At 39.9% G+C, this 23,776-nt stretch overlaps 2 protein-coding genes across 3 annotated transcripts in view; one reads left to right on the top strand and one right to left on the bottom strand.

Moving 5' to 3' along the window:
* Positions 1 to 12,509, bottom strand: part of LOC105392361 (pickpocket protein 19-like) — a 35,603-nt gene extending 23,094 nt beyond the window's left edge. Inside the window, exons 1-11 of one of the 2 annotated variants that reach the window (XM_048629887.1) lie at positions 12,197 to 12,509; positions 11,570 to 11,729; positions 10,192 to 10,386; positions 9,731 to 9,867; positions 9,025 to 9,118; positions 8,086 to 8,271; positions 7,488 to 7,578; positions 6,961 to 7,096; positions 3,724 to 3,827; positions 3,222 to 3,361; positions 2,750 to 2,913 (exon numbers count right to left, since the gene is read on the bottom strand). In XM_048629887.1, coding sequence (XP_048485844.1) covers positions 2,767 to 2,913; positions 3,222 to 3,361; positions 3,724 to 3,827; positions 6,961 to 7,096; positions 7,488 to 7,578; positions 8,086 to 8,271; positions 9,025 to 9,118; positions 9,731 to 9,867; positions 10,192 to 10,386; positions 11,570 to 11,729; positions 12,197 to 12,390 — 1,584 coding nt within the window. In that variant the 5' untranslated portion in view covers positions 12,391 to 12,509 and the 3' untranslated portion in view covers positions 2,750 to 2,766. Of the gene's footprint in view, positions 1 to 2,749; positions 2,914 to 3,221; positions 3,362 to 3,723; positions 3,828 to 6,960; positions 7,097 to 7,487; positions 7,579 to 8,085; positions 8,272 to 9,024; positions 9,119 to 9,730; positions 9,868 to 10,191; positions 10,387 to 11,569; positions 11,730 to 12,196 lie in introns of those variants that run through there. The other variant, XM_048629888.1, reaches the window with a different exon arrangement.
* A 1,318-nt stretch (positions 12,510 to 13,827) lies between these two features.
* LOC105393670 (transferrin) lies at positions 13,828 to 23,211 on the top strand. The gene is made up of 14 exons (XM_038110723.2): positions 13,828 to 14,017; positions 16,557 to 16,644; positions 17,396 to 17,532; positions 18,084 to 18,232; positions 18,768 to 18,912; positions 19,244 to 19,449; positions 19,833 to 19,975; positions 20,240 to 20,406; positions 20,660 to 20,900; positions 21,014 to 21,180; positions 21,289 to 21,434; positions 21,715 to 21,895; positions 22,226 to 22,367; positions 22,734 to 23,211. The coding sequence occupies exons 1-14, from the start codon at positions 13,954 to 13,956 to the stop codon at positions 23,059 to 23,061; spliced, it is 2,304 nt and encodes a 767-aa protein (XP_037966651.2). The 5' UTR covers positions 13,828 to 13,953; the 3' UTR covers positions 23,062 to 23,211.
* The last annotated feature ends 565 nt before the right edge of the window (positions 23,212 to 23,776 follow it).

The raw sequence follows: 23,776 nt of genomic DNA, 5'->3' as shown, positions 1-23,776 counted from the left end.
GCTTCCGTGGCCAATATTTGCTACGGCAATGAAAAAAAAGCCACGGCAATGAAAAAAATTTCATTGCCATGTCCTGTAAAATAATTTGTATTCATTGCCGTGGTTAGGTTATTCATTTCCGTGGCCAGGTTATTCATTTCCGTGACTTATGTTTTCATCGCCGTGGTATGTATGATTAGGCAAAGTAACATATCTTTACCATCTTTTACCTGTAATACAGGTAATACCGATCAGTGACATATTACCTACAGGACTAGTCAAATTACCTCTTTTTGCAGTGCGTTAAGACGGGTGCGTATCGAGATGTATATAAACGAAATATATAATATTACATTAATAATAACAATCGAATCAATTATAATGAACGTTATGTATAAATAAGATCGGTGGTAGCTCAGTCGGGTAAGCGCCCGCTTCCCACGCCAGTGATGCGGGTGCGAATTCCGGCGCTGACATGTACCAATGTGTTCCTTTGAATTTAAATACAATGTATACCATCGCTTTTACGGTGAAGGAAAACATCGTGACGAATCCTGCATATCTACCTATAGATTTAGCACATCTAGATAATATGTGAACCCAGCCACCCCCTGTGGACTAGCGTGGTGGGAAATTATCCAAGCTTAGAAAGGCAGCTTAGACCTTGGAATAGAATATTCACATTGCACAAAGGTCCCATTCGAGAGAGCCAGATGCAGGTACTTACACCTCCTACAGATAGTAGAATAGAATATAATAGAACATACATATCTGCAGGAACTCAGCTGGATGCTAAGTGGCCTTAATGCTGCTTGCACCGTGTAGGCCTCCGTATGTACTTGGGCAAGACAAAAGTCATGTAGAATGTTCACATAAAACCGGAGCCGGTGATCGTTCGTGAGACAACTATCGAAGTTGTGCAATAATTGACTGGTAGAAAATGCTTCTAGCATTAAGTCCACCTCATTGTACATATTTACTTCTGTATATTGTGCAATAAAAGTATAAATAAATAAATAAATAAAAATAATATGACTACCGGAGGCAGACTATTCGGCTAGGCAGAAGCAACTTCGACAAGGAGGCTGAAAGGCGCATCCAACAGTCTTCAACCATCGCGCCCTGCCAGTTATGAAATATGGTGCAGAGACGTGGACACTGATGGTGGGACTGGTCCACCGATTTAAAGTCACTCAGCGTGCTATGGAGAGAGCTATGCTTAGGGATTCTCTTATGGATGGTATCAGAAAAGAGGTTATACGTCAGAGGACTAAGGTTACCAACATAGCTGTCAAAATATGCAAGCCTAGGCAGGTAGCCGTTAGTGGCTGGATTCGGAAGACCGAGGACCGAGTGTTGTGGCGCTCCTTGGGAGAGGCCTATGTCCAGCATTGGATGATTATAGGCTGATGATGATAACATGTACATTTCATATTATTATACCAATTAAAATATACTATGATTTAGCATAAAGTTCATAAAATATTCTATCATATCACATAATCTGTGTTAAATTACACAACACCATCAAAACCTCTAGCACCACAACCTAAAGATAGGTGCGATGACGAGAAAAGCGAGGAGGAGCGGTTAAGTGCACATGTTCATCAAAAGCGAAGCGGGGCTACATGGGGAGACGCTCTATGTTTAGGTTTTGGTGCAAGGAGTTTTGAGTGCGTTATTATTATTGGCGCTATGTAGGGGGACGCTTAGCTGACCAACATGTGCACCTAACCGCACCTATCTTTATATTTTGGTGCTAGGTGTTTTGCCGGTGTTGTGTAATTCTGCACAGATTATGTCATATTATAGTATATTTTATGAATTTTACATAAAATGAACAGTATAAAAATTGGATATTATACCTTATGAAAATATAGATGTTATAGGTAAGGTTTATGATCAAAGTTTGTGAACGTTATTAGTGTGAAATGAAACATTTTCTTTCATACGTCGCAATACGGACCCCACAATGCTACTTAGAGAATTCCATACTATATTCTTATTTTTTATACATACTGTCGTTCTTTCTTTCGTTCCAATATCTATCCAAATATTTCTGCCATACATACCTGTCTAAGTTTGCGTTTCCCTCACAGTCTTTTTAAAAAAATGCAGTGCATTGATTCTTTTATTTCCATTGTATACAGTTATTTCATTGCCGTGGAAGTTTGTTTCATTGCCGTGGGCCTTTGTTTCATTGCCGTGGACGCTTGTTTCATTGCCGTGAACGCATGTTTCATCGCCGTGGCGTGAAATTTTTAATCATCCGTATCTCGTTCAGTTTTTAACTTATCTGCTACCCATTTAGTAAGAACACTAACATGAACAAAAACTTTAATAAAAGCGTTTTTCTAATATAAAAAACCTTAAGATAAAAAAGTCCACGGAAATGAAGATTTTTTAGGACTTGTTGAAATCCACCCTTTTGTTCTTTATTTTGAATCGTATTTATAACATTGGGTAGAATTTATGGGTTGTTACTTTCGACCCATGCCTTGTTACTTTCGCCCTGCCCATGGGGTCGAAAGTAACGATTTCCCTTTTTTTTGAGGCTTTAGAAATGCTAAAATTCGGGATGCATTAAGTAAAGTAATAAAGGATATTTGTAGACTATAAACGAAAGTTTTATGTGACTATATTTATTTTATCGTAAATGTTATAAATAACGAGAAATCAGACAGAAACTACAAACTGTTACTTTTGTCCCCAGTCTCCCCTACTTATTAAAAACAAAACTTATTTTATTTTCTTTAAGCTTTATGAGTTATGAGTTATTGTTAACATCTATTTAGCGACAATGTACGATATTTGATTGCTGACATTCCTTCTAGCCTTGATGGTGCGGTACTGATGTCGGTTCTCCAATATCCTGGTGAGCTGGTCGATGCGTAGCGATTCGTATGATGGTATCGGCATTTGCACGACATTTTCCTAGAATAAAAATTATCAATTAATTACTAATTGCCTACTAGGGATAAAGGAAGAGTAATAGTATAAATTCCGCCCTAATAGCGTTCACCTATCGGTGTCGTACTATCTGATCTGACCAAACAGATTTCCATAAATGTATGGAGAAAAGGTGGCAATGCCGATGAAATTGACACACTTGTGTGAATTTCTATACAAAAATACTGAATGATTTTTCGCAAAACTATTATACTTAGGTAAGTAGGTACATAATAATGCTACGACATTCGTCTAGTGCTAAAATTATTACTGAATTTCCTAGCTTTACTTACAGTTTTGGACGTCGCGACGACATTCGAGCGTGTTGGTTTGAAACACAGTGTGCTGAATCTCTCCAATATGAAGTAGAATATCTCTATGAAACTCAGGAAGCTCGCCCCAAGAAACAGACCTGCTGCGCCGCCGAAACTCACTGAAAATATAATAATTAAGTAAGTAACTAAGTACGTTGGTAATTAATTAATTTTAATTCATTAATAAGGAGTAATTTTATTTTGACCAATTTACGGTGCGGCCGGCGTCACACGACATGACTGCTGTTTTATCCGACATTCAACTCTAAAATATCCATAACTTTTTAACGGCTGAACAGATTTTCATGAAACTATGGCTAAAGACACTCGGAGTAACATTAGTTACAACCCAAAAAACAAAACAAAAAATCGGTTCCGCCATTTAAAAGCTACGCTACCAGAGACAGATACACCGACACACAGCCACATCAACCTTACAACACCCCTCTTTTCCATCAGTGGTTAAAAACCCGCATCTTACCGACAAGATCCTGGAAGTGGAAGACGATCTCCCGGGTGTAGCGCGTGCGCGGCGCCTGCACTGTGAGCCGCACGTCGCCGTACAGCGCCGGCTGCCCCTTCGTCCTGCAAGCACAGGTTGACTGGGAGACATCGCTCTGAGAGATAAGACAGCCGCACAGGTTCACTGGGAGAAGCGACGTCACGCAAGCCGTGGTTCGACATGCGCTCCGAAGCTTCAGAAAAACCAAACTGCAGCGCTAACCACAACTCCATCATTTAGATAAAGTGACCCGTCTCTAGTACGGGTTTTGAAATTTATAATAACGAAAAAAATTAAAAATATACGTTTTTTTAAAAGTCATCTGTATAAAAGCGGAATCTAAGGTAACGGGTCCATATTCCGAGGTAAATAACAACATTTGAAAGTAAGTAAGAAAAATAAGCATTTGTAACCATCAATATTGATGTGAAATATTGTCTTCTGTAAGAATATACGTTAAATTTTATATTTCTTAACACAGATTCATTGATAACACATTAATTATACTTAAAAAAATATAATTTATTACACATGTCGATTTGCCCTTATACCGAGGTAGGATTATGGTTTCTTCCATATACCGAGGTAGCCTGTTCCATATTCCGAGTTAGTCCTGTGAGTGGCTCCATGAGTGTGGCCATGAACATAAGGAAATTACAATCTAAAATATCGATATACTTTTTTAACCCTAAAGTACTCCAAATAAATTTAATTATTCTAAATAGTAGTTGAAAATAATGAAAAGAATTAAATACTCTCCATTTATATTGGTTTTCGTGATAATTTCTATTATTTATGTAACATTTTCATAATTCATTATTGCAACTGGTAACATTGGCTAGAAAAAATATTCATAATGCTTCTATGCTTCTATGATGTTCTATGGACTTTTCCAAGCGATTAAAAAAAAAATAGAGTAGAGATGGGGTAAATTGATGAAATAGTGACAGTAATCGAATATAATCGATTATTGAACTCGAATGATTTAAACATTTTTTACTATAGTTTTTATCTAAGTAAGGTCTAAAATTTTTCCACGATATTTTATGTTCTTACTTAAATGTTTAAAAGTTGATGATACGTAATAAAAGTAGATGTGTAAGGGATGAGGAAAAGTATCGAATACTTACAAAAGCCAAATACCTTATCAGTACTAATTTCCGATGAGTACCTAATGTATTTACCATAAACGAATATGATTATAATAAAAGTATCTACCCAGGAATCGATCCAGCATCGATTATTTTTTCATTTAAGCATAGGTCGGAAGCATGGAACATTGCACTAGGTACATCTCTATGGCGCATGCGCGCTGGACTGGAGGCGCGCCGGCGCCATGTTCAATTTTCCGCCGAAAAGTTTGCCGCTATTCTTTGAAAGTATTTTTGTTAAGTCTTTACATTAGAAAACAAACATCTTTTATTAAATTATTATGTTTGTATTTGCAATATGCAATTGGAAAATCGATAAGGTAAGCTTGTGTGCGAATTATTTTAGGAAATTACGTAAAATGGAAATATTTTTATGTTTTTATCAGTAATTTGGCATCAGTTTAGTTACTAACCTAGGTTTTTGTTCTAGCGTTTTCGTTTCTAAACTCACTAAGTTTTGTGAAAATGGGTACCAACTTATAAGGATAAGCTTAATTCTGTCAACTATCCATACAATTTACCTACTTACTTTATTTTTCAGTGACAACAACAAGAAAATGAAAAAATCAACCAGACCCCTAAACCAAACATGAAATGCAGTATACAGGACATTCATTTATCTGGGAATTCTGGGATAACAATATTACAACGGCCATCAGACCTCGAAGTAGAAGGATAATGGAAATAAAATACAGAAATGAAATTAGGCAATTGTGTATATAAGTGTTATAAAAACTCCACGGTCGTGTGTGTTATTTTATTCACCCAAATAAAGTTTTACGTCTACAAATTTCTTTCTTCTTTTATAAAGAGTAATAAGTAGGTAGTATCTAGTAGTAGTTTCGTAAAGTCAGGCATATCTATCCACACCCCTTTTATATTTAGGAAGAAAGTCGCTAATTCATCTTGATTTTATGGTTTGATGACGGCATCGGATGACACTGCGAAGGTGTGATGTAGTCATATTCCGATTTCCGAGGTACCTACCTATGTAAAATGTCATACTCCATATTAGGGGTTCAGCAAGTATTTTAATAATCCATATTCCGAGTTATCAAATTATCGATTTAGAAACAACATAGATTTGTTACTCAAATCATACATAAAATATTGGTTAAATTATGTATCACTTACGTTAATAGCGATGAAATAACACTGTTTTTTATCATTTCAAATATACATACTAAGTAAAGGTTTTCTATGTAACCATGATTTTTGGGTCAACAATTATCGTGTCATATTAAGATTCCTAGAGGATATTTTGTACCGCCGAATTAGGTTATAAGCTTGTCACGTTCATCATTATTATTATGTAATCAAGCATATACTTCAAATGTTATTATTTGTAAAGTTATAAGCTAAAAATCATGACATAGTATTTTTCCTTATACCGAGGGTAACTCGGAGTTAGGTACAACGTATAAAAATCAGGCCCTTATACCGAGGTATTTTGTTTTTGAGTTTAAAGGGGTTAAATTAGTTTAAAAAGAGTTAAAATTTAAATTTAATGTAAGTATAAGAATATAATAAACTAAATATAAACTATTTACAAAGTTGAACGTCGTATAAATATTAAAAAACACAATTATTAAATATGGCTGGCCTTACGTAAGCCGGGTCGCGTTTGTATGAAAAACATGGCGGCGTCGCCCTCACGGCACATTACATGAGTTTTTAGTAATTTTAGGCAATTTTAAACATATTTACTACATCAAGTAGTTTCAGTTAAAGATAATGAACGATTAAATGTAATTTTAGAGTATCCAAACCTATTAAAATGAGTAATAATCATGAAAATAAATATAACTCGAAATAAGGACGCCATTTTGAATACCGCGATATATGGACCCGTTACCTTATTAAAAGTCTAACGATAGATTCCGCTAGAGGCACCAATTTGTATTCGAGAAAACGTGTTAGAGTCGTAGAGGTCTTCAGTTTTATCCCCTCAGTCACCTCTTTTGGCTTAGTATAAGTACCAATTTTCAACAGCCTGTATACTGTGCCACTCGGGCACGAATTTAAAGCTTTATTCACACTAGTAAAGCAACAAAACACTCCTTACCAGAACTTATTATCCACCAGCAGCTCGTTAAACACGGCGTTGAGGCACGGCAGCGGGCAGGCGCACGCGGGGTTCACCAGCGCGCCGGCGGAGCGCGCCAGGCACGCCATGCCCGCCGCCGAGCACGCCGCCCCTTCTGCCAGACACACACGTCACTAATCTCTCGAATCAGAAACTGGGACTGCCTTACGGAGAAGAATAGACAGCTTTTACTGTGCAGAATGGTCCTTCAAGCCGGATTTTTCCGTCAATATTGCATTCTGACGCGTTATTGACTACTTTACATCAATCAGCAGCTAACACAATCTTTCATACTGATGGACATAGGCCACCCATTGCCCATGCCCGCGTTTATACAAACATGACACTATAAATAATTATGTATAAATATGAAATAGGGCACCTAGGTACTTTTAAAATTAGGCCAGCATGGGTAACCCCGACGGTACCTGTACCTACATTCGAGTAAAATATGGGGTTGATACGGTTCATAGTAAGTATTCCAGATTGGTTAATCAAAAACATACCTTCATAGAAGTAGTAATAAGGCTTGCATTTGCACAACTTCATGGCCAGTCGGTACCGGCAGGTGCGACGACACATGTTTGAGCTGTACACCTGGACAGATACATCCCTTTATTATAAAACGTAGACTAAAGGTTATAACGGTTATAGTCCAATACTTTAATATAAATCAGTAGTCTGATCCCGGGTTTAAACCAGAACCATCTTTAGTCTACGTTTTATAATAGTGGGGAAATGGTTAAACTCCCGACAAGTTTTTATGTAACTAGCTACTGCCCGCCTCATTTGTCATTGCCCTCCTCCGTCCCTTTCGTCGATTACCCTCCTTCCCCCGTGGCACGGGTTTGTTATTGACGTCGATAAAATTATTCAATGCACGCGTATCACTAATCAAGCGCCTTACTTATGGCGAATCGACATACAGTAATGTTTATCTACGTCGATAACGAACTCGTGAGGAACAGTCCCCTGGTTCCTTTCAATCCCTTCCTCTCCTTTCCATTCATTTATGAGTCTAAAATTTAGAAGAATCGGTTCATATTGTTTTTTCAGTAAAGAAGTCCAAAATCTTACATACATATTTATTAATTATTGCGAAACCTGCTTATTATCCTCCGTGGGCTCGTCAATATACAGGCACGCGCGTCTCCGCACGCTCAGGTCCTGGACTCCAGCCCCGCACACAGCCTCCGTGACGCTCAGCAGCATCTTCATCTTGAGGGTCGGGAACACGGGGGTGGGCTTCGTCAGAATGTCCGCCACGTCGAACGGGGAGTGGATGTTGAACTGATGGGGTGACCATGAATGATTAGCTTTATGTGTGGTAAGTTCTGGCTGTAACAGGGTTGTGCCACTGCTAAGCTATCAAGCTAGTTTTTTGTGGATTTTACAGAAGATATATATTATGACAGGCGGGCGAAGCTGCTAATGGATTTTTATTGCTAATAATCTCCTAATAATTAATAATGTGTCAGTGTACGGTATAGTGCCACAAACTTATCTGTTCCGGTGACAGCTTACGTAAATGTGTAATATTTCTTCATTCTATAAGATTTTAAGTTTGCCAGTAGTGGTAATTCGCTCTTGTGGTTTTAATTAACCCATCTAATCTATATTAATATATAATTCATTAGTAAATAATGAGATATGGATCAATTTAGTTCGCTCTCACCGGAACAGATAAGTTTGTGGCACTGTACGTCGCTGGACAGTTGTGGGGGTTTTAAATGAGTGGATTTCATGACTTAGCAGCGGCAGCGATGTTATTTATAGCAAGAACTTCTAGCCGCACCTTTGTGCATATCCCCAATGTCTAAACTGCCTCCCTAAGCTTGGATCATTTCCCACAACGCTGGTTCACTGCGCACCACTCAGAGACCGTTTCACCGAATAAGACTTTATTTCACCGATTAAGATTTATTACATTGGAATAAGGGTCGTTTTTTTTTGTCAGATGTTTTATTTCATGAAATTTTGCAACACCTAGAGTTACCCATACTACCTATATATATATGCTAAAAGTTAAAGATTATCACTCACGTCGTGCCGCGCCGAGATCTCGAAGCCGCCGTAGCAGTCATCGTCGTATTTGCACGTGAAAGGGTAGTCCTTTGTTTCGTTCTTGTCAATTTTACTGTGAAAATGTAAACAACCAGAGCTAAAGCTATCTTAAGTTCCAAATGGGTATCGTGTATTACCTATAGTACCAAACGGATTGACATAAATTTATGGAGAAACGGCGTCAAAAATGCCGATGAAGTGGACACGTTGTGTGAATTTCTATACAAAGAATAGGTACTGAATGCGATGCCCGTTCCGTACGAATGCCGTTAGGTGGATGGGTGGATGCTAACCTTATACCCATCAACATTCATCAGTTTATCGTATGGAACCAGTTCAGAAACTCTGACTCTGTAGACGGCCGAAGGGGTGTAACGTTTTACCATGTACAAGTTGTCTCGCCTTCTTTCAAGCAATGGCAGATGACAGCCTGAAAGTCTGCTGATGATAGAATACCTGATCGCGATGTCAGCGATGGCTAGCGAGTTGATTACGTAGGGAGGAGCCTATGTCCAGCAGTGGACGATGACGGCCTGTGGGGTTACCACCACCGAACATAAGCAATTAAAACCGCTCACTTGAAGAATCTGACGAAATACTATTGATCAGGCGGAAATATGTTTGACAGCATAATTGATTGTTTATTGTTTCGGTGATGGTACGGTAGCTGATGATGATAGAATACCTGAGAGCGATGTCAGCAATGGCTACCGAGTTGGTTGCGTAGCAGGGCCCGGCCTCCGTCATGACCGGCGTCCACTTGGCGCTGCGCCCACTCAGGGCTGAGGACCAGGTGGTCTTCATGTTCAGGGGGGGCATTACCTGACGAAATATTCAAAACTGCACTTAAAGATATATTTAATACCTATGTAGAGAGTGGAATCTGAGGAACTCGCGAAAAAATAACAGCTGTTCCATCTTTTTAGCGTATCGGTGATGGCGAAAGGTCGCCACTAGCCAGTCATTTACTATCAGGTCAGTTGTGACTGCTCAAGATGTAAGTGGGTATCTAGGTATAAGTACAATAATTAAGCTAGAAATTGATAGGTCTCTCTAGAAGGCTCTTTTGCACTTATTCAGCTGTAGAATGGTTCATATGCAGATTTCATTCCTTTCTTGCATCTCAACATGGTATTTCAAACTCACATCCACAGCCAACTTGAACAAATCCACGTCCAGAGTCTTGTCTTCTGCGTACTTCTGGAAGACCTCGATGTGCGTCAGGTTGGAGTTGACCACTTCGACCACGAAGCGGTGGTAGTAGGCGTACTGCTCGTCTTCAGGCTCCAGGTTCCAGAGCGACTTGATGGCAGATTGCACCTTCGCTGGGTCGGTTTTGTTCTGGAAAGAGCACTTAAAGGTTTATTTTATTTATTTATTTGGCTACCAAAACGGTTTACAGACAAATTTATAAGATAATTATGTAGGTAGTAGTTATGTACTGGCCTGTAGACCAAAGTACGAAAGCACGTATATAATAAAAAATAAATGTTCTAGATCTAAACGGTAACAGTTTTATGAATTATTCTTATTCTAAAAATAGCGTCTAGCAGTGGACTGCTATAGGGTGATGACGATGATGATGATGATGCAGGTAAAGATAAGGTAGCGACCACCTATCTATTTGGTGCGATGCGTTCTATCGAATAATTCGCAAATGGATAAATCGCACCAATGCCAATGAAGTGGACGCACTTGTGTGAATTTCTATACAAAGAATGTGATCCACTGCGTGCGATGCTGAAAGGTGAACGCTTAGGTACTTTTAGTAGAATTTAAAAACCGGCCAAGTGCGAGTCGGGCTCGCGCACAAAGGGTTCCGTAGCAGCAAATATAATAAACTTTAAATCAACCTATCTCAAAAACTATAAGAGATACTTTGATCAAACCAAAAATCGTTGAAAGAGTTAATTAGCATGCATCACCTCTATTTTTTTTAGAATTTTATACCCCGTAGTTATAAAAATAGAGGGGGGGGGGACATACTTTTTACGACTTTGAGAGCTGATATCTCAAAAACCGTTCACTTTAAGAAAAATGTTTTTTAGAAAACTTTATATCATTTTAAAAGACCTTTCCATTGATACCCCACACGGGTATGTACATCGAAAAAAAAAATTTCATCCCTCAGTTACATGTATGGGGGGCCCCACCCCCAATTCTTTTTTTTACTATTTAGTGTCATATTTTTGTAGCGGTTCATACAACACATATTCCCATCAAATTTCATCACTGTAGTACTTATAGTTTCCGAGTAAATCGGCTGTGACAGACGGACAGACGGACAGACGGACAGACGGACATGACGAAACTATAAGGGTTCCGTTTTTGCCATTTTGGCTACGGAACCCTAAAAACCGTGGCGTAAACGAGTTCTCGAGTGGATTGGTATCCAGAGAACAGAGAAAATGTATTGTGGGAGCTGTGTGGCTGTATAAGGCTGGATAAGGGGGGTGAAGGATAATAGAATAAGAGCATAAACGTGGGTCCAGGGGGTGGGGGAAGGGATAGAAAGCTCTCTCACCCCCACACAGACAGTGACGGCTGGGAAGGCGAAGGTCCACGAGCGGAAGTCCTTCTCCACGGTGACCACGGTGGGGTTGTCGCGGTACCGCAGCCACTGGCCCAGAGAGATGTCCACGGCGCCCCAGGTAGCTCCGGCCACTATGGCTATCCAGAGGATCCTGTAGGGGTTCATCGTCATAATCATAACTCATCACGTCTCCACTGCAGGGGTACCGGCCTCCTTCCAATGAAGGAGGGGTTTAGGCCTAGTCCACCACACGGGCCCAATGCGGATTGGTGGGCCCTGTGGGTTAGTATAAATTGAGCTCTATACAAAACAACAGCGAAGGGTTTCTTGCAACATAGCGGTACGATAGATGATGGAACTCCACTGAGTACTGCTTATTATGACGTTCAGATTTTTGATGCAATATTTTGCTCCCATCTTGCTAATAGTGGTTATAATGTCGGGTGATGGAAGCATGAGGTCCACCAAACCGCACCAGACCTAAAACTCTTCTTTCATTGAAAGGAGACCCGTGTCTGTGGTTGTGATGACTAGGGAGGCCGACAAATAGGAATGGGTAAATAGCCAAGCTGTATTCATTACTTGCACGAGTGTCACCTAACCATGACGACAGCATACCGTTCAAGCCACATCCTCCCTGGAGCAGCAATGTGATTAAACCCATGGATGCTGGTGTACTGGCAGAACTGCCTCGAGGTTTTGAACACCCAGCGGCCAAACCGCACGAAAACAGAGACGTCTTTGATAGCATCTTGTGATGTCTTTTGTTTTTGCACAGATTTAAAGACGGCATTTTCGCGAGGATACAACATATTATACTAGGATAGGTTTATCAGCTTTAGAATAACTGTATACCAGGAAGTTCAACTATGTTGATGGGTAGCTAAACTATTCCTAAGTAAGTATAAACTGTGTTTAAGTATTATGGAATTATTCATTAAATAACACTATCGACATTATCTAGGTACCTACTGGGTATTATGAATAATAATTAAAATCTATGCATGCAACATCATAGCGATTACATTAATGGTGTTTTCGTGTAGTTATTGATGATGATATACTTATTACTTAGGTCGTTTTGCTCGTCAAATATTATGCTGTTATCGAAATTTTGGGAGATTTTTAAAGGAACTTCAACCACTATCTAAGTTTTTCTCTATGTACTACCTACATACTATAACTACAGTACTTGTCATAATTTTTGAGTCATTTCAGTCATACTCTTAGCTAGACTATTCATCATTGTTGAAAAATCTAAGTAAGTAATAGTTATACCTACAATATTCGTATAGTTAAAGAGAGACATAGTTAGTCAAGACGGAAGTTTATCATATTCGAGAAGCCGACTCATAGCGATTCGTTGAATAATCACCATTAGTAACTATCTACCTACCTATGTAACTTTAGTGAATGACTACCTTCAGCAATGATGACCTGTCTAGCAGTATGAATGATTGCAACATGACTAACACGACTCAATAAAATATTTGCAAGTTATAGGTAAGTTTAGTGCTAAAATTATTTATTTAACATTGACATCCGCCATAAACTTACGTTTATCTTGTTCAAATATTGTACCAATCAATAAGTATCACCCTTTCTCAGTATCATTATCTACTGATAAAGTGGGTGATATCAGCTTTTGCAGTCATGCCTACGCTAATTTGCCTGGGCGTAAAGGTGAATTTCCAATGGCACAGTCTGTGATTATCTGCTTTAGATTTCATGGTGGTAACGGCATAGCTAAAAATATGAACGACCGATTTAATAAAGTCTGAAATAGTTTCAGTAAAATGACCGTTGCTCGTTAGATTAGACCGTACCAGCCAACTATGGCCAAATCATGTCCTCTGATGTATGTAGTATGTAATGTAAGTAAGTACCTAGATAGTTCTTTGTGGGATAGGTTTTGTTGTAGGGTAAGTATATCGTCTACATCCAAAAGCCAAGAACCAAAACATCGGTTTTTAAACAATAATTATCTGCTCCAGCCCTAGACCAACACGGTGTGAACTTCACCATTTTAGTCATAAGTAGTCATAACATAGGTTCTCTATCACTCCACCGTTCGGTCGTTTCAAATACTTAATACAAATAAATCGGACCCAGGACGGTCCCTTGCGGCACGCCGGTACAGTACGCGCTCTTTATCACTTTATCAACGTTATCTTTGCCTGTATCATACATTTTATACCGTGAATTTCGAAACTAGATAAGATACGCATACAATATAACTATAACATTATTCAAAATAATCTTTAGGTAGTGGCCGGCGAAGTCGAACGCTTTTTATTATTTATTTGGTTTAGATTTTTTAGTGTTTTTTGTGTGGTTATTTTGTATATGAGTATTTAAGTGTGAATTGTGCCAAAATGGGTCTTGGATTTGCATTGACCTTTATGTTCGTTTGTAGTTTAGTAGCCGGTCAAGATTTATGTAAGTAAAACTTAAATCCTAATTAATAACTAGATATTTAACTACTTACCTATTTCGGATTAGTTTACTAAGTTGATCTTAATTTGATCATAGAGTTTGTAAAAATCTAGGTAATCGAAGACAAATTCATTATTTAGAGCTAGTCTATCTAGTATTGATGGCTATTATCGATTTGTAGGATTGTGTAATGATTCGATGATGATTCATAGTCGTTGCTAACGGCTGAAGGCTAAAACCGCGCCCATTAAGTAGAGATGCCTGAACAGTTTATGAAATTGAGCTTTGACCAGATAAATGCATTTCAGTTTCTCGTTCATTGTTTTTGTCTGATCGGTTCTTAAGAATTATAGGTGCATACATAATGTAAAGGTACTTATCTATTTATTTCACCGTAATAATTACTATTATCATGGGTAGTGTGTTGAGAGTCGTGGTGGCATGGCGTAAAGGATAAGGATTAGCTAGTTAAGTATTTTTTATACTTTGCATGCAGCTAAGTACCTACTGCATATACAATGTGTCGTTTTTCGAACCAGACAAAGTTTAAGGGGGGTCGCGTAAATGGCCGCCATTTCTAGAATATTGAAATTTGACCCCACATATGGGGGTGTTTCGATGAAATCACTCGTAGAATACACCCTTAAAGTTTGTAAAATAACATAATACACACTGAAATAAGTTAGTACGTAGGTGTACATACTACATAGTGTGATGACTAAGAATAATTTAAATAAATGCAACTTCTTTGGTCTTCTACATAACCTTGGTTCCCTAAACTGATATGATAAGACGTCATAAATAACTTTGAAATTTGAGACGTGTCTCCAAATCGGCTCCTTATCTTCATAATCTTGACCGTCTTTGGTTAATCTAACAAATACTACACAGGGATAAGTACTTACAACATGCGTCAAAGAAACATTGAAATTAAATTTACTTATCTTAGTTATTTGAATTGCATGGAGTAGCATTTTATTTATTTTAGAAAATAACATAGTTAAGTAACTACTTATTTCATATAACGATGCATCGGTGAAACATGATAGACAGACCCTCAGACACGTAAAACTTGGAACAACCCTCTTTTTTCATCGGCGGTTAAAACAGTAGGACCCAGCGCGCCAGTAAGTAACTAAAGAAATCTAGACTAGTACTTAGTAAGTGAATTGTCCTTATTTTACTATCATCGTGGAAAATATGCAACAATAGTAGACTACATAAAAACCACTTCAACTGGTAATGTAAACTATAACGTAGGTATCCGTGACCACTTGAATCGAACTTATCATAAAACCTCCATACGAGGCTAATATTATTAATTGATTAAGTACCTAAATACTAGCTACTACTACACTACTAGCTTAGATCTCACGGTGTCTAACCCAACCCAAGGAGCACCCCACTTGTTAAATAACTACACTCACGAGCGATTAAAAAGACTAGCTCTGCAATTTTGAAGAACATAAATTAACAGCGCATCAGAAAATCACAAACTATTCTATTCTATTCTCTGGTGGGGGTGTAAGTACCTGCACCTGGCTCTCTCGAGTGGAACCTTTGTGCATATCCCCAAGGTCTAAACTGCCTTCCTAAGCTTGGACCATTTCCCACCACGCTGGTCCATTGCGGGTTGGTGGGTTCACATATCTAGATGTGCTAAATCACAAACTAAAACTGAAATATTTTAATCAAATTCATAGGTAGGTACAGTCCAACTATAAAGTCCTGACATTAAAGAGTGCGATTTTGCAAACTCTTTTTATCATTATCAGTTATTACTTACATTTACATAAGTACATATAAAAATAAAATACCGTTTGGCAATGGCTTTTTAACGGATTGGCCTTTGATAAATATACTTAATTACATCAATTATATACGGTCTGTAACAATTAATTATTAGGATCCACTTCCGTTTTCAGGACTTTATAGTTTTACTGTATGTAAGTTTTAAAATTTAGGGTGATTAATTTGTCGTGGACATTTTGTAAGTGAAACTTTTTCATTGCCCGTGAAGTGTGAGATGTTATTTCCTTGAGTCAATACTTACCTATAGGGTTCTCAAAATTACCTATCTGGTAGGTATAGCCATCGATTCAGTTTCCGGAGTTTCTGGGTCACGCTGTAGATAAGCAATATTATAACTATGACATCATAGTTAGATGTTTTATAAGTTGGTAGATAAAAAAGTAAGGTTGTAAGTACCTACTTATTACATAAATATGCAGTTATTTCATAAAAACCCACGTTGTAGAAGCCTACTTTTAGATGATACTTGTACATAGTTTGTTATGTAATATGTAAGTAGGTATGAATAGGGAAGGGACCTATGTGAACGGTAAACTGTTTAACCAACTTTGTAAAAAGGAGATGGTTCTTCGACTGTACCGTATGTTCTTTTTTGTAGTCTAGATGTATGTTGTTCAACAATATTTCCGCCATTTATGGACCGATTTTGGAAATAATTTTTTTCCACACGACTGCTCCACCAATGTTCAAGCTTTGGACTTGAAGTCATCTTCTCTAATTTATGTTTTAGACAAAGTATGCATCCCTGACACAAAGCCGACCGTCTGTCGGAGCGTTGACAAGGATGGAAAGGTCCTCTGTACAAGTGTCGCTTCAAGGTAAGTTAATCATGCCACATTCATAAAGTCTGTTAAAAACGTGATAGAGACGATCGTCCGATTAGAGGAGCTAGAAGATATCTGTGTTTTCTGGCCAAGAATCTGTACAGGGGGTCACTCTACAGGGTGTAGCAAAAAGGGTATACTAAGCCGAAAGGGGGTGACTCAGGGGATCATTCTGAACAACTTTTGTTGTACGAGTTTTGAACTTTGTTGGTCTCGTGACTTTATTACTATGGAGAACATAAGTAGGATGGAGAACGTATTTTTTTCGCGAATTTCTAAAACTCGTAGAACAAAAGTTGTTCAGAATTACCCCCTGAGTCATCCCCTTTCGGCTTAGTAACTATAGCCTCGTTTGCAACAACCTTTATACGACGAAAAACGAAGTTTCGGAGCGCGGGCCACGACTCTATCTTTTTGTAACATGACGATTGCAAGTCAGAGCTCTCGTTCGTTCGCTTTTCGTAAGAAGGTATAGAGTAAACCTCAAAATATTTTATGAATCATCATCCATAAAACGTGGTTCTTAAGCTTGAAGCGGGGTGGCTGAGCAGTCAAATAGACAAAAGTCCATTAATATGTGCCTCCTTAACCTACTCCAGAGGACAGCCGCCGCTTAACGGGTTTATTATCGACCTCGACAAACGTCACTATATCGCGATTCGCCATAAATACGGTGCTATGATTGGTGGAACGCGCATTAAACGAGTTTATCGACGTTGATAACGAACCCTACACGGGTTTCCAGGGTGGACTGTGCCCTGAAGCTGGCGCGGGGGGAGGCAGACATCGGGGTGTTCTCTGAAGAGGAGCTGCTTCTGCTGGGTCAGCAGCAGCCGAATGACCACAGGATCGTGGCCACCATCAAGGATTTGAACAGACAAGGTGAGTAAAATTTTATAGTTAGACCAAATGTGGCTACCTACGAGTTGGGACGACGTCTTTTGCGCCCTATATTCGGTAGAAGGGCAATATGAAACCAATGTAGAAATTCCTGCCTTAATTTTGATTCTTTGTGGTTCCCAGAGTAGACTTGATAATAATATGTTATAACGTTTATAAAGTTATGGAGTCAACACAAAAACACACACACACTCACGCCTTGTACTACTGTACTCCCTTGCGGGGTAGGCAGAGGTGCATTGCTGCACCCACTTTTGGCCAGTGTTATGTTTAGTCCCAATGTAATAGGGGGCGAGCCTATTGCCATTTTACGGGCACATCCAAGACCCGAGAACAAATATCTGTGTTTATACAAATATCTGCCCCAGCCGGGAATCGAACCCGGGACCTTCGGCTCAGTAGTCAGGGTCACTAACCACTACGCCATTCGGCCGTCAAGTTATGGAGTCATAATCTACTTATCTAGACAAAAGTGACTCAATATTGATTTCCGGCTTGTAGCGTCGCCAATAACTTTTTTTTATCTCTTCCAGATCCCTACGCCTTCGAGGGTGTGGCTGTGGTGCCGTCAGTGTTCACTGGGGGGCTGGAGGGGCTCCGCAACGGGAACTACTGTCACCCTGGCCTGGACGAGACCGAGCTGCGCTGGTCACCCAGAGTCTTGAGGACTTTGGAGCAGAAGGTGAAATTAATGGCCCTATTAAGCCTCTCTCTCTATATTTGTAAATAAGTTATGGCAGGACCACCTGTCCATAGGAAACTCGCTGACAGCCGAGGGTATACGAAACTGGAAGTACTTGCCTTCTACGCTTGTCACCCAGGGTTTTGAGGACTTTGGAGGTGACATACCCCTAATATGGATACTTCATGTCTGGTGTAAATAGGTTATGACAGCAGGAAAGTCAGTCAACGTAGAAAAATATCTGGCGGCCGAGGGTATGCGCCACTGGAAGTACTAGTTGACTATCTTCTGGAAAAGTTTATGCTTTCATACAGGACTTTAGTAAGAAAATAAGAGAGACTGTCTGTAAGATCTAAATGCCTACATGAACGTTGCTGGTTTCAGTATTTTTAGACTTATGAATTTGTATCTTTAAATGTTACCAAGATGACTATTATGGTTACCTCAAATCCAATCCAAGTCCAGAAGTTATTGTAAATAAAAAAGTTAGGTCACAATATTCTCAAAATTTATAAAAATACCTTATTCCATCCAGGTGGTCCGCACTGACCGCTGTCCAGACGTGGACACTAACGGCAAGACAGCCGCCGAGATAGAAATCGCTCAGCTCAGCCAGTTCTTCTCTGCAGCCTGCAGGCCAGGACCCTGGAGCCCGAGTTCCACTATCGATGCCAACTTGAGTAAGTCATAAACTCAACGATGAAACATTAAGAAGTTATTCAGGCCCTTGAATGTCCCAGGCCCAGGACTCATGAAGATCCGTAACTAATATGCCACTTTTAAGACGCTTTTTCTATGTAATTTAAGTAATTCGGCACCCTCGAAATCATTAAATTTGAGGTAGGTAACTGAAAAACAGCAGTAAACACCCACGCTGTGTTGCATCACCCTTTTAGGCCGCTTCAACACACAGTCTTACTTATATCCAGAGATCTTATATCATAGTGATTTGTTGTGTGTGTAAGAATGTGCAGCAATTAAACGTTTTATCTTCTATCATTTTCTCCCCAGAACGTGACAACGCCAAGCTCTGCTCCCTCTGCGGGTCAGACCCGGCCTCCTCCACCTGCGCCGGGTACACATACGACATGGGCGTCCAGCTGTCAGGAGTCAACAACAACAACCGCCACATCCAGAGCCTGGAGTGTCTGACGAGGAACGCGGGGACGGCCACAGTCGCGTTTGTTGCGTGGCAACACGTGCGCGAGTATTTCACGGTGAGTGTCACTGAATTTTATTAAGTATAGGTACTTTAAATATTTATAAAGATTCGTGGTTAGATGAGATTGCTGACTGAAAAGGGACCCCATTTTTTGCTCTAGTAATAACTCACATCTTTATGTCGGAAAGCAGGTCACATCTATCGGAAAGACCATATTTTTTGTCACGAATTCCCGTAAGTTGTTCAGAATTGCCACAAGTACATACCATTTCCTCCTTCCTTGATAAGGTACACGCTAGAGGCAATAGGAAAATGTTTTGTTAGTTAAGTATATCTTCATCAAAAAACATCAGTCTAACGAGAAGATCTGGATCTGGAGAGATCACAGGTAACCAACCTTTTTTGTAAAATCTATTAATATTTAACGTTATCCTTCAGACCCGTCGTCCGGAGCTGATGACCAGCTACTCGGTGCTCTGCGAGGACGGCACCACCAAGACCCTCACCAACGAGGCTCTGCTCGCCCCAGCCTCCCCCTGCTCCATGGTCAAGCAGCCCTACGGAGCTATTGTTGCTAACTCGTGAGTACTTCTTTAGAACTTTATTATTTCTGAGACTGTAGTTAATTGATCAATGATTTTTTGTTTAGATTACCTAATTAGTACCTACCTACGCCTGTTGACACTTGTCTTCAAATGGATGATTCTATAGCGGATACGTATTTTAAGAAGTGGGAATTTGATTAAGTCAATTTTTACTACACATCATCAAAATCGATTAAGCTATCAGGCATAAGGAGGTTCGTATAGGTTACCAATAAATTTATAATTTTTCTATTCCACCAGGGCACGTGCTGCAGCCGTGTCGAAGGAGCTGCAGGCATGGTGGCCGAACGGTGCCAGCCCCGGCGGGAACAACTGGCAAGCCATCCTGTTCGACGAGCTCGTCGGAGGCCCGGCCGCCAGAGCCGTCTTCGACGCTGACATGCCCACTCCTGCTAACTACACTTCTGGTGAGCACGTGGTTGTAGACCCAGAGTAGGTGTTAGGGAACTTAATGAGGTGATGTAGACATGGTGTCAACCACGCATTGGCAGAAAGGCGCTGCTTTTGTAAACTTACTTACGTGCCCTTACAATATACCTAAAAATCCGATAAATCTAGACAATATTTGTAAGAATTATTTAAAGCACCGATTGTGAATGTAGGTACCTACTCCAAATACAATCAAAACTAGTTTTTTGAAATTAAAAATCTTTCCAACAGTGCGCGGTGTTGGAGACTACGACGCGACTACCTCCTGCATGCCAGCCCGCCGTTGGTGCTCGACCTCTGACCACGAATACACCAAGTGCCTGTGGACCCGCCGCGCTGCCTACACCCTTGGTCTGGAGCCAGTCATCACGTGCCAGCAGAGGCACAACGTCTTTCAGTGCTTAGAAGACATTAGGGACTCCAAGGCTGATTTTATCTCTGTGGATTCTAACTACGGTTACATCGCTAGACAGTAAGTTTATCTTGATGATGTGATCTTTAATGATGATGACTGTGATAATAAGTCTTTAAAATGTTATAATGCGTGTGATATTTAAAATCTAACTTTTTCCTTTCTGCCCACAGACACTACTCCCTGAGTCCGGTAAAGCTGCTGCAGAACTCCCGCAACATGCCCAACTCCATGACTCGCATCACGGCGCTGGTGAAGGAAACCTCGGCCCAGTCTGACGTCACTAGGTTCGAGAACCTTCGTGGAAAGAAAGCGTGCTTCCCTGAGTTTGGTGGCATTGGTAAGATTTTATTTTACTATCATTAGTGGTACCTGTCTGTTGTCGAAGAATATAGTGTAAAATTATTTTAAAAACGTCTAATTAATTATTATTATTATTATTTTCCAGCCTACGTGACCTTCGTCCGTACTGCCCACGAGCGCGGCATCATCAGCGCTTCAGAGTGTGACTACGCCAAGTCTGTTGGAGAGTTCTTCGATGGAGCCTGCGCTCCTGGAGCCATTGACGCTGCTCACGCCATCAACAAGGATTCCGTAAGGCTTACAACATTCATAATTACTATAGTTATAGCCTAATCGAAGCCAAATGTATATCATAGCATAAGACTTCTAGCTTCTGTTTAAGTTCTTCGGTGACTACATGGATATTTCCAACTAGATAATCAACTTTGATAGTGAAATCCTCTCAGATTAAGGTGTGTGGTTTTGCCCCACTGGGGGCCATAACCATAACCAAGGAAACCAAAAAGATGACCAAGAAGATGATTTGTTAAGGTCATCATTACAAGGAAATCTAACTACAAATCTTTTTCAGGGCTTCGATGCGACCACCCTCTGCTCAGTCTGCAAGCCACAGCCGTCCAGCATCATGGTCGTCAACCAGACCACGTGCGCGTGGGACTACACCAACCAGTACTTCGGTACCAACGGCACCCTCGCCTGCCTCGCTGACCCCGCCACCCACGTCGCTTTCTTGGAGACGCAGAATATTTCTGGTAAGGATCTAGGCCAAGAGGTTGTGTAATAGCTGTTAAATGATTAGGTACCAGAATCCACGCAATATCTTTTGGTATCCAACCAACCAATTTAATTTCCTAAGCCCATAAGCTCCTACTAAGAGGGATGCCCTGAAAACTTAGCTACCGTAGGTAAGTACCTACTGCCAGTTTCAATAACTCTAACTACCGATGACTGGTAGTTACTTTCATACGATTTCGACAGGTTGTCACTTTCAATTGTTATTGAAACTGGCAGTAACAAAATAATACACAACACAAGCAGCATTGCTCGATCGCCAGCTCATAATCAACCTTCTTCCTCATCAGCTGACCTCCGCGCGCTGAACCTGCAAGAGAGCCAGTTCCGAGTGCTCTGCCGCAACAACACCCTGGCGGCATACACCGGCATCAATGTTGACGACAACTGCCTGCTCGCGCTGCTGGTCGACGAAGAGGTCTTGGCAAGAAGGTTAGTGGGGTTGACATCATCATTCTTCATAGAATGTTGGGGGAAAACGCTAGTAGAGCTATATTATATAGTTAATCTAGAGCTGTGGCTGTGGTGAAAAGAATTAGCTAACTACTCAGATTAGTGTCAGTTATTTAGGTGCAGCCCAGAGTGCAATAGACGTATTATGTATTTTATAAGGTACAACTTTTAATACGGACGGACATCGTGCTTAAAAAAAATATGCACTGACCATCTTTTCCCATCCAACTTATACTCGCGCAAAAAAATATGTTGTATTAATTGCTTGTAGGTACTGCCAAAGTACCTATGCTCCGTTTTAAAAATATAGGAAAACTAAATTAAAGCTGAATCTTTTGCCTTCAGGAACGACCCTCAATTCAACAGCCTGACCACCCTTCTAGAGCTTCTGGACAAATTCTTCGGCTACAACGCAGCAGTCTCCAACCAGCTCATCAACTTGGAGATCTTCTCTCCCTTCGACGGAGTCAACGACCTTCTCTTCAAGGATTCCGCTATAGGATTGACAGAGCCTTCAGCCACCACTACTCATGAGCCTGCGAAGAATTACTTCGAGCTGTTCCAGCATTTGGAGTCCTGCACGGGAGGCGCTCCAGGCTTGGCCAGCAAAAAGGGTGTCTGGTCTATCTTGACTCTGATCATGGCTACTTTCGTTGCCGGGCTTATGATGTAGGTTAAAGCTATTTTGGAGTCCTGAATTGGTCTTGTAGAGGTAAGAAGTAGAAGTAAGAAGATATTTTTATTACTTAAGCATGTAAGTACCTAGTTCCAGTTTGGTTAATACCTACATAACTACTTAATTTTGCATAAAACTATCCTAATTTCAAATAGGTACCTATGAACGTATCAACCTAAATTTCAGTGAAGAATTAGCCCAGTTTAATTTTGTTTTGTACATCGTTTCTTCTCGGTCTTTTAGACGTAGAAATTAAGTTAGGGTAACGTAACGTACCTTGGGACGCTTGTACCTCGGGACATTGATTGTATTTTAAAAACCGGCTAAATAAACACATTAAAATTCTACCCTAGGTATAGTATTTTACTCGATTGGCAAAACTAGTGAGTCTCGTGATCATACCAGCATCGAGTGTGTGTTGAAGACAATATGAAGTTTTTTGGAGTCAAAAGTAGCTTTTGTATAGTTTTTTGTGTTGTTTTATCTCATTGAGGCATGCTCAAAATAAAGACATGGATGTCACGTATAACTTTTCAGTTATTTAATTTTATGACATGGCAATTATCTGAAAGATTCCTATTAATTAAAAATAAAGATATTTAAATTTTGGTTAAATATTGCTTTTTTGTACCTTGGGACACGATTAAATTTGTACCTTGGGACACTGTTTCCTATGGCTTTGTACTATGGAAAATGCAAACATCTAAATAAC

The sequence above is a fragment of the Plutella xylostella genome, chromosome 24, assembly GCF_932276165.1.
Source record: "Plutella xylostella chromosome 24, ilPluXylo3.1, whole genome shotgun sequence".
NCBI classification, from domain to species: domain Eukaryota; kingdom Metazoa; phylum Arthropoda; class Insecta; order Lepidoptera; family Plutellidae; genus Plutella; species Plutella xylostella.
Note: the sequence above shows the minus strand (reverse complement) of the source record. Positions and strands in the feature narration are given on the sequence as shown.

Excerpts from the sequence above, each read along its gene's own strand:
- LOC105393670 (XM_038110723.2), top strand. The coding sequence starts at position 13,954 with ATGGGTCTTGGATTTGCATTGACCTTTATGTTCGTTTGTAGTTTAGTA. Across the intron at positions 14,018-16,556 it reads AGTAGCCGGTCAAGATTTAT|ACAAAGTATGCATCCCTGAC; the intron begins GTAAGTAAAACT and ends TTTATGTTTTAG. Across the intron at positions 19,976-20,239 it reads GGAGCTATTGTTGCTAACTC|GGCACGTGCTGCAGCCGTGT; the intron begins GTGAGTACTTCT and ends CTATTCCACCAG.